General features: G+C 38.0%; 1 protein-coding gene across 1 annotated transcript; it reads right to left on the bottom strand.

Moving 5' to 3' along the window:
- Window positions 1–6,773: 6,773 nt before the first annotated feature.
- On the bottom strand, window positions 6,774–8,876 carry slc5a3a (solute carrier family 5 member 3a). The gene has a single exon (XM_030779006.1). The coding sequence runs from the start codon at window positions 8,874–8,876 to the stop codon at window positions 6,774–6,776; it is 2,103 nt and encodes a 700-aa protein (XP_030634866.1).
- Window positions 8,877–11,892: the final 3,016 nt, after the last annotated feature.

The following is an 11,892-nucleotide window of genomic DNA, read 5'->3' as shown; positions in this document are numbered from 1 at the left end:
CATGTCGTGTTGACAGGATCTGGGAAACCTTTTGTAGTGACAGTTTATATATGCAAACTGAGAAAATGCTATGTGGTGTTAGCGTCTGCCTTTTCAAAGACAGTCTTGTCCAAATGAAGCCACACAGTTATAAATGAAAGATTTTAAAAGATTTGCACTCTCTCTCTCTCTCTCTCTCTCTCTCTCTCTCTCTCTCTCTCTCTCTCTCTCTCTCTCTCTGTGTGTGTGTGTGTGTGTGTGTGTGTGTGTGTGAACTTCTCCTACCCTTGCATTCTCTGAAGCATAACAAAATTTCTTGTATGTGTTTTCTGAACTATTGTTAGAATAGGAGTGGTTTTACAGCCTAACAATATAAGTTATCTGTGACAGCTACAAAGACAGCACAGAGATCAAATCTGGGCAACCAGTAAGTACCATGTGTTTTTAACAACGATATTAAACCACTTTATCTGGTGAAAGACGTATCAGGTAGTCAGCCAATGGTACAAGGATGAATTCATAAAATATCCAGATGGCTCTGTCAATAAATATGACTAAAGGTCCATTCCACTCCATATCTCCACCACCGTAGTAATCACTGATAACCCCTCCCAGCCACAATAATGTTCAACAGGCAAGAGGATTGGAGCTATACTGCCACCTTGTGGTCACATGAACAAACAATAATTTGGGGTCTGACAATTTAGATTTTGTCATTTTGTTGTTATGGACACTGTTCAGTCATATTTCTCTTCTTACTTTACCATTTACAAATGAAAGAGGTAATAGCCTCATTTTCTGTTCATTTCTATTCAAAGGACTTTAATTTGCTGTAGGTGTTGATGAACTAATGTCATAGCAATCTTGATATTTAGCAAATTTGACCAATTAAGAAAAAAAATGCAAATTCTGAGACTATTTTATGTTAAAATTAATATCGTCAAGTTTCAAACAATATATCTAGGCGAGAATAACGATGGTAAATTTACCACTCAGTGATAATGAGGACACATTGTGGGTGTACTTGTAACCTTTATAAAGGCACAACAACTAGTCATATCGAAAATCATCTGAGAAAACCATACATGAGGAGGGACGGCATTGGACTTTACCAAACGCGCATGCACGCGTGCTCGCACACACACACACACACACACACACACACACACACACACACACACACACACACCAGTGAGTGGTGCATGCCTGCCTCTAAGTCATTGTGGGATTCTAAGGAAGTACATTCTGTGTTTTAATAATTTTGTTACGGTCCAAATAGGAAACATCAGTGATCTTTCTGTTTATTACAATTTTACTTCTTTAAAAAAGTTGCTTACCAACTCACACAAACACACACACACACACACTGGGGATGTACAAGAATTCGAATATGTTTTTCAGGAACAGATATTTCTTCTACGAGATGTTGCTCATTTTTATTTGAAACCCCCCCCCTGAAAAAAACCCAAAACAAACAACATCAACAAACATGACTGACATGTCTTTACGTCAGCCATTAATTTTCTTCAAATCTATTCATATCATTCAGACAGTTCATAAAACTTAGTTTAGTTAAAAATAGAAATAGAAAAAGAGAGCAAGACATGAAAAGTACAGCATCAGGATGTGGAAATACATTTCAAAATTAATTATATACCAATATTAAATCAGTTTGATGCTTTGAAGGGATGCTTTGCTTTTCCAATGAATACTAGGCTAGAAAATACAACATTTGCCTGATTTAAAGTGACTTCTGTTAAATCACGCCCACTTCCAGTCTACTATCCGAATACAGATACATAGGCAGATACAGATATAGATACAGATATAGATACAGATACAGATAATGACGTCTCTGTACACCACTGACACACACACATAAACGCACGCACGCACGCACACGCACACACAGCGAGTGGGAAGGGCAGTGAGTGTTTTGGATCCTCTCAGGACAAGTTATGACCAAAAACCAAAGTCTTATTTTCTGCACATGTAGACTACATGATAAGTATACCACTAGTGATCATTCCTAAACTATTTGTAGTAAATATACAGGAAATACATCTCAAAATATAAAATCAACAAGTGCACACCATGAATAAATGAAATGTTCTAAGAGTGGTGATGAAAACATACAAAATTCTTGTACTTGCACTTTAATTTAGAGGAGAGGACAAGACAAACAAGAAGCACTTACATGAAAGAGTATAATATCACTGGATTATGAAGAACAAGAAGTTTCATTGTTGACCACTATACAACATACAAAATATTTGTTCAGTGTTCACGTATGTAGTGAGCTCTGCTGGGAGACAGTTTGCACTGCATGTACTTTCACAATGTCTCTATTCAAAGAGGTACACAGGACCAGAAGCTCAGCATATATTTGTTTTTTTCCATTCAGCTTTTTTTTCCTTTATCAGTGAGTAAGCCAGCTATAAAACCACAAACCTCTCAAATGCATTTCCTGCATAGTGAAACTAAACCAGCCTGCATACAGAATATTTCACTGTTTGATAGTTGGGTGGGCTAAGTCTCAGATCTTATCAGGGGGTTTTCCAACTATGCGTAGCATTAACTCAGGTCAAAATCAGGTCAAAAATGCATTTTAGCACTCTACAATTAAGTGATTTATAGATGAGCAGGGGTATTTTAAAACCAAATCCATGGTGTAATGGAATCCAGTGTGGAGACCTGAGAACTGACAATGTCTTCAGCTGTCTTTCTCTTAGTTAGAATTGTCACAGCAGTGTCCTAATTGAGCAGTAGCTGCCTTAGGAGTTTTTACTTTTAGAGAGATCTAAAAAAACAAACAAACAAACAAACATTACAATAGTCTATCCTACAGTAGATGGAGGTATGCATATGTTTCTCTCAGTTTTGTTTGTGTGAAGTTTGAGAGTAACCGAGAGCACACTTGCATAAAGAGACAAGGAGTATGGGAAAATTACTGAAAATTAAACACTCCATGAGGGGAGAAAAAACAAAGAAATAACTAAGATAACAACACTCAGAAAATACATAGGAGTATAACTAAGGTATGACAAACCTTAAGAAGAATAACTAGTAGCGTTCTGGAGAAAGGCAAGACTGAGTACTGGAGGAAAGAGTTGAGGAGAAAGGACCCCGGGGGGCTTGGGAACATATAAAGATTGAACAAAAGCATCCTAAGGATTGAACCTTGGGGAACTCCACAGCACAGCCTAGTGCTGTGGTGCTCAATGACTATATTGAGCACACTGACTACCAGTGACTACAGTATATGACTGACCGTACTGTTGACAACTTCTCGATAAAACACCTACTTCAGATTCCAAAAATTCACTGACTATGCTGGCAAAGTGGAATGATGCAAAAGATCCAGTGACAAGGAAAACTCAAAACACCCCCTACTGATCCAACGATCTGTTGATATGTTCCCAGTACAAAAGACTCAGTGACAATGCGATGAGACTTTAAATTCCCCCTGCTATGCTGAAGAACTGAGTGTTCACAGTGCAATGGTTTAATATGACTGGAAAGAATCAATGACTAGGCAACATATTTGAAATAGTAGAAGTGGCTTTTACTGATCTGACTCTGTTGAATAGCAGTTTTGTGGACTATGTTGATTATATTGTTTGAACTAGTGGAACTATTTTTTTCCATCACATTATTATATACATTATAATGATGAATCACAATGATTTATCAGACAAAACATTTTACTTTTATGCCTGAATGTTTCACGTTATGGATATTTAGGTTTATTATTATTTTTTATGTCAAGACATTTGTTTCATCACATGGCAGGCTAATAATGGACATAATGTTTGTTAGAATGTAGGGTAAATTTTAACATGAAATAAAATAGAGCTAATTACAGATTTGCATATGCCACCAGCAGTCTTGTACTGAAGGAATCAGTGAGTCAAAGATTTGAATCATTTTAGTGAACAAGATAAATCTTATCACGAAAAAGAATAGTTTTGAACACCACTAATGGAGACAAAAAAGTCCCAACAGTATTGCATGGTTGACTGTATCAAATGCAGCACTAAGACACAGTAGATGTGAAATTTTGCTGGAATCAGTGCTTAAATAAATGACTTTTAGAACCTCAGTGTAAGCAATCTCAGTACTCTGATAGGTTCAAAATGCAGCTTGGACTTGCCAATAGTCAAAAAAAGTTATTGGTAGAGAAGATTTTACTTATGAGGGGTACATTTGATAACTAGTCTAGTCTAAGTTGCATTTTTAAAATGAAGGTTCAGTACCTGAAGTTTTGAAAGCCTTTGGGAAATTAACTGACAGAAGAGAACTGTTAACTATTTTAAGAGTTCTGTAGCCAATGACATTAAACCCTGTCATGTTTAACCAATTACTTTTATTTCAGTGTAGTGGTGACAGTCTTTTTGTTGGACACAAAAGCATTAATGGTTTGTCCAAAGCCTTAAATCTTACCATCAAAAAAGGAAGCAAACTCATAGCATTTATTGCTGGAAAAGAGTTCGGGAGCTATTGGTGCTGGAGGGTAACTCTTCCAACATTGGAAAATAAATGTGTGCATTATTAAGGTTTATGTTAATGATGACACAGAAAAGAATTGTCTAGCGCTTATCAAGTCTAAATTGTATTGAAATTGTATTGTAATTGTACTGAAATATCTCTATAGAGGTCATATTGCATCTGGAGTTTCATCATTTGCTCTTGGCTTGTGGAAAAAAAATACTAAAAGTGAAATAGGCAAAGAACAAGGGAAAAGGAAAGAGTGATCATTTTACTGATAGTGTGTAACTCCAATGTTTGTACGAACAGTGAGCATACAGATAAAAAAAATCAGAAATATATATATATATATATATATATATATATATACACACACATATATATACTTTCCCCAGACTTCTGTTGTAAGCATTGAAAACCCAGAGAAGACTGTAATATTAGCATACTCAAGCACATTTAGAATCAAGCAGTAATAATAATGAAGGAGATAGGTCTACTGAGGCAATGTATGCATATACAAATATACTTAATTCTTTGTCCCAGTTGTATTTATAGCCCCTTCTGAAGATCACATAGAATGAATATATGTTCAAAATTTTGCTCTAATTTTGCATTTTCTGTCATCCTCACAGAACCACTGTAAAAACCAGCACAAATCAGAATAAATAACATAATAAAATTACAAAATCACAAATCAAGCACAATTACAAGATACAGTTTTACAATTAAAAACAAATTGAATGTCATGAATTAATTTGAGTAAAACTATATAAATTTTTAAAAAGAAATACAAATTCCTTTGCATAGTAGTTCTAATTCAAGTCCTCTGAATCCAAAAGACAATTCAAAATGTACTACAGTAGGTCCACAGAATAGTCTTAGCAGAGTGCTACCAATTCAACTTTATAAAAGACCCCACCAACACTCTCTCTCTCTCTCTCTCTCTCTCTCTCTCTCTCTCACAAACACACACACACACATACACACATTGGAAACAGAAAGAAAAAAATGAACATAAGAATGAATTTTGGTACTCATGGGTGCTAATTTTCAGTAGCTTTGTAGCTCAGTAGCCTTACTCTGCAAACAAAAAGGGCAATTCTAAATACTTTAACTTAAAACACTCTCCTGATGCAAATGATTCAAATGAAATATTGTGAATATTTAAGTGGGCCCTTAAAGTTTTTTTTCTAGCCCTTTTAAGCACATACCTGACAGCAACAAAGGAAAGGAGATGATGATGATGAAGAAGAGTGTTTACGGGTTTGACAGACATCTTTTTGCATAACATCACTGAAATCTTAAGATATGACTGAAAAGTTCAAATTACAGATCTGGAACAAATTTCCTTCTGATATATTTCACATCCACTGCATATGCATTATTCTTACAGTGTTATTTTACACAGCTTACTCTAATAGGATGACGTACTGTGGAGCTTTTAATGTAATGAACATTCATGTGTACCAGAGTACATTTTTCACTTGTCTTTTCATATTAATTCGCAGTTAGAATATCACAAATCGTTAATACGTTACAAAATATAATGCAATTGTTCACACAGTAATCAAATGATCTCTTTCCTCACAACAAGTGCTAGGCTTTTGAATACTATTAAGTTATATAATGGCTATATTCTTTTAAAGAATCTAAAGTATATAATGCATACTCCCTTACATGCATGAATATATGCTACACAATGTTCATGCATGCAGTAACACATCCCTCCTTGCTAAAACATTCTACAGGGGCTTCAGCATATGCAACTATAGTGAGTTTTTATCTCTCTAAACATTTTAAATCAATTGATCAGAGCAATGTTTCCATGCAATGGGTTTATATCATGTAAAGGTTGTTGGTGTCATAGAGGAGCCCATTTTCTATGGCTTTGAATAATTATTGTAAAGCATTTGTCATTGATTGTCACACAGTATTGGATTTTCTGGCTATGTACAAATTTAATGTTAAAGCCCCTCACCTGGTTTGCATATGCCCAGAGGTATTGGATATTGTTGTATTCAGCTATTAGCTGAACATTTCTGTTATTTTGTTAAATATCTGTTTGAGTTTTTTGACAGTTTTAACACTGTCACACTGCTAGCTTTGTCTCCTTCTTAAAAGGGACAAACAGGCAGTCCTAAATTCCTAAATGTGACTTGGTGAACACTGCTAAATAAACCAAAAATGAAAACAAACCAGAAACTTTGATGAGTCACTGTATTTTTTTTTTAAATCAAATTTATATTCATGAGTGATGAATTCCTCTTGATATACAAAATATTGTACACAATAGGGCACATTTCTATTTATAAGGAAAAGTATACAAACAGGAAGATCCCAACAGCACATATAAAAAGAAGGCTTAGGTTGAGGATAAGTTTAATTTTGGGAGGTTCATAAAGCATCACCAGAACATCCTGCCTGTTCTCCTCTGGGGATTTTGTCTCAGTCTTGGCTGGTTTGTCCTTGAGACCACAGAACCACTTTAGTAATGGTGTGCATCCTCCTTTTGCATCTTCCATGCAGAAACCCTCTTCTTCATCTTCATGCTGTGAGTCTAGAGAGCTGTTACCATTAAGGCTAGGGAGCACAGACCCATTTTCTGTCTCTTGAGGTAACAGCTTTGTGTCTGCACCATTCATATGCATCTTGTTTTCATTGTCCTGATGAAGAGCACCATTACCGTTGCTGTGGACTTGTTTCTTGACCCTTCCTATGAGGATATCATCAGTGACGGTGTCTGAAGACTCATTCCTCTGACGAAGACCCCACAGTGTGGTTGTGCTGATCTGCTCTTCACTAGGTGGAGCAGTGCACAGGCTAACCACCACTGCAACCAGTGCTGAACTCCAAAACAGCAAGGCTGCCATGTACATGAAGTGAACATTTTTAATGAAGGCAGGTCGGTCATCTGGCTTATCACAATCTGGCTCACGGTAGATGAAGACAAGAATCAGCCTGGTGGCTCCCAGTGATAACCCAGTCATACCTCCCCAGAATGCACCAGTTTCATTACATCGCCTCCAGAGAATGCCTAACAAGAAGAGAGCAGCGATCGGGGGAGTGAGGTAGTCGGACACTTCCTGAATATATAGAAACATCTGTCCACCTTGCATTTCAATAATGACAGGCACCCAGGCAATGCTTACCAGCACCATGAAAACCACAAATACTCGGCCCACCACCATGAGCTCCCTGGAAGAAGCCTTCTGTCTGACCATTTTGTAGATGTCCAAGGTAAAGATAGTGCTGGCACTGTTGAAGATAGAGTCCAGGTCACTCATGAGGGCAGCAATCATTACGGCCATCATTAGACCTCGTAGACCAACTGGCATCACGCTCATGACCAGACGTGGATAAGCCACATTGGTGCAGCCTGCTCTACTGTTGCAAACTTGGAAGCAGTGTTCAGGGCTTATGCAGGCCAGGTCTTCTGGAAACAGAACGCGAGCTATCATGCCAGGGATCACAATAACAAACATAGGAAGTATTTTCAGGAAACCTGCCATCAGGGTCGATCCCTTAGCATGGGCAATATTGCGGGCTGCCAGTACCCTCTGGACAATTACCTGATCAGCACACCAATACCAAATAGATGCTGGGGTCTGGCCAAAAATGAAACCTGGCCAAGGGAGGTCTTCATCTAGGGGGCCACGTAAGATCTTGAGGGAATCTGGCTTCGGATGTATATGGCAGGTGTTGGTGTAAGTAATATTGTTCTCTAAGATGACTGCAGTGACATTGGGGACAGCTGACATGTATTTGCTGCGCAATCCTTCTAGGCCACCAACTTTCACCAAGCTGACTACAGTTAGGCAGAGAGCTCCACCTATCATAAGAAAGGCCTGGAGGGTGTCAGTGTAGATAACTGCCACCAGTCCTCCTGTAACAGTAAGCAGGGCAGTCATGCTGATCAGCAAGATGATAGACAGGTACAGATTCCAGCCAAGAGACTCTTGAATGAAGAGAGCTCCAGCATAGAGGTCCACGGACAGTTTGGTAAAGATGTAGAGCAGAAGAGAAAGGGCAGCAAAATAAACTTTAAGTCGTTTGCCTCCATACCTTTTGGAGAGGTACTCAGGCATGGTATATACTCCTGAATTAATGTACACAGGTATGAAGACCCAACCTAAGAGTTGTAACAGGAGGATCGCATTAAACTCCCATGCACCAACAGCAAAACCACTTGCTGCCCCTGAACCAGCAAGGCCGACGAAGTGCTCGCTGCCAATGTTGCTGACAAACAGCGATGCCCCGATAACAAACCAGTTCATGGAGCGACCAGCGAGGAAATATCCACTCACTGTGCTCCGGTTGGCCTTCCACATGGCAAAAAAGCCAAAGCCCATGACCACCACAAAGTACACAACCACAACAGTAATGTCGACTGCCTCCATTGTAGAAGCCATTTCTGAAAAAAAGGAAAAGCCAGTTCTTTGGTGATTCTAGGTCTTATTCTAGACAGAGGTGTCTGATCCAAACCAACTTTTCACAGGTTACATCGCCAGCTCTTCCGCCAAGTGGTTTGAAAAATTCATGAAGGAACAGTTCTTCGTACTGGTGGTCATTAAATTATTTAGGTGGGTTACGTAGAGTCTGAAATAAAACATGAAAGACAAAGGATTTATAAAACACTGTCTAGAGAGGCAAAAGATGAGACTCTAGTCAGACAGTTTCTTTCACTGGTAGGGTCTATTCTAAAGGGAACAGCATTTCTTGAGGACAAATTGTGACAATGATTCTATTGGCTGTAAAACTGTGAGTGGAAAAGAGATTTATCACAGATCAAAAGTGATCATTTAGCTGAAAGAACTTTTTTTAAAGCTCATAAAAACATTTAAATAAAGACAGTAATTACACAGATGGAAATAGGCTGTTTCAAGGCATATACGGTCTACTTTTGATAGAAGTTGCTACATTCTTATTTCAGAGAACTAACTAAATTTGACTTCCCACTACCTCTGAAAGACAAATTTGGTGTGCTCAAGGATTTTTTTCAGCATCATAGTTTGCAAATATAGAGGACCCCAGGGCATGAATTATTTGCATACAAACTAGCAACAGTCCCTTATAAAAGTTTAATTAGATGATGACCCATGATAATTTAAGTGTAAACATAGTGCCAATTTTTTTTGACATGGTAATTTACCCAGCAGGAATGAAGAAGAATTGAACATAATAATAGTTATGAATTTACAGTTTTTGTACCGTTCCAACTAATTATGTGGAGAACTTTTATTACATTATTACATACACATGTTTCTGTAAGAGTTTTCATAGGAGAAAAATGAATATTCTCAATCCAAAACATACTATAAATGTGTTCAAAAGCTTTTAAAAAAGCATATACTATAGTGGTCAGTTATACATAACCAAAAAAGTCATTAAGTTGTCACACAGAAATGCAAACAGGAGACAATGTTAACAACTCTTTATATATCTTATATCTTCATGCATTAACGGAGAGACAAGGGATGACTGCAACAAGTTTTCCCCACTTTGTTATTCTGTTATACATTAAAAACAACTGACACTTGTCTGGTGCATACTGGAGAAGATTTTGATGATTCAGCAAAAATGAAACATGACAAACTCTCCAATCGAAGATTTTTACTTGAACACTCCCTGAATAACCTAATTTAGCTCAGCTGTGAAAGTTGACAGATTGAGGGAAAAGTGTACTACTCTAATATTCAACAGTAGAAATGTTTACTGAACATCTGACCCAGAATTGCGGCACTATTTTCATTAGCCCTTAATTTGGCACAGTTTAGTGCGGAATCTACCTCACCACGTTGCATCACTGTGACTGCAAGCCTTGCATCCAATGAACAGCGGTGCATCAATGCCCTTACAAATGGATGACTACAAAGAATACTTATGTTGAACAAGATCAACATAACGGTTTACAAAATCTTCCGAGCTTTTAGTAAACTAAACTAAGAATATGTCTGACAAATGGCATATTGTCGTTTGTTCTCGATTTTATCAGCTCCATTTCTGGTCTTCGCTACCTCTGACTCTATTCTGTGGCTGGTTTTAAACCACTCAGAATGATCATTCCGAACCCCCTGGCTGGAAGGACTAGTGAGGTTTCAACAGAAAACGTAATAGCTAGTAATAGCTTTTAAGTAAACAAACTTAAAACACAAAAATATACAAGAACACGTACCGATCTTGAAAATGATAGTTGCCCGACAGAGATTGAAACTGGTTATTTCATACCCTGCGAGTTGATGCAGGCCGTGTGGACTGGAGAGAAAGTAAGTGCGTTCTCTGTGTCGTGGACTGAAGTGATGCTGAGACGGAGGGACCACGCTGTCGATGAGGTATTTAGATGGAGTAAAAGATGGTCTACTATATTTACCCCCTCCCACTACTTTAAACTGGGCCGACCACGCACTGTGCGCGTGAAGTTAAAATAACTAATCAAACCTAACTCAGCGGAAAGTTGGTGGGGGTGCAGTGTGGATTTTACTTTGGATAGAGTGAGACCTCTGTGCCACGGTGTTAAAATGTTAACGTGTACGTGCAAATAAGTCCAGCTCTATTTCATCAAATATGTTTTTCCATATTTGCTTTATTTTAAGGAACTAAAAGCTTTCACTTTTCACCGTCTCAATCGTCGATATTACTCGTATGAACAGTTCGTTGAGCCAACTGGTGCAAGCGTCATTCTCACCTCTAGGTGCTGGAGCAGTTGCACATATTTTCCCTTTTACATTGTGTTACGGCGGGTACATTCCTTAACCACATATCCTGTGGACAAGGGGAAACGTCGAAGAATCACTTGTCGTGCTGGGAAATGTTCACGTGAAGAGTTACTGATAAACATGCCCAAAAACACACACCTCACGCATGAGACGGATTGGATATCGCATCATTCATTACCAGGACCTGACTGAACCAAACAAGAAACTTGTGCAACGATATCATCATGATGTTGCGATTTTCAACCGAGAATCATTGTTCTCGTTCACCAGTCAATTATGTTTTTCTCTGGGGCCTCCTCCCCGCCATGATCCAATGACTTTTTAAATCATCCGTTGAACTTAATGCCCTACTTGAAGAACAGAGTTAAAGGGTGATGCTTTACCTCCTTCCGTTACCTATTTTGCTGGTGATTAGTCTACATTAACCAGATTGTTCACATGCAGCTCGATGTGGAGAGCATGCAAAAAATGAGACGCGTTGGAACAATTAATTCTATTTAAACGAACTTTTCATTGTTTACTCTTCTACTTCTTCTGCTTATTCTTCTACAATTGTCAAAGATGCATAGATCCTTCTTCATTTCATTGAATTGATGGGGGAAACCATACCTCCAGTTTCTTAAGTATAACAGAAAAGAGCATGCTGCTCTTTTATTGCTTTCTTGCTATATTTTGTAATGGCAGAGAACTGTCACTATTAGGGTGATGACAA

Source organism: Chanos chanos, chromosome 7, assembly GCF_902362185.1.
Source record: "Chanos chanos chromosome 7, fChaCha1.1, whole genome shotgun sequence".
Classification (NCBI taxonomy): domain Eukaryota; kingdom Metazoa; phylum Chordata; class Actinopteri; order Gonorynchiformes; family Chanidae; genus Chanos; species Chanos chanos.
Note: the sequence above shows the minus strand (reverse complement) of the source record. Positions and strands in the feature narration are given on the sequence as shown.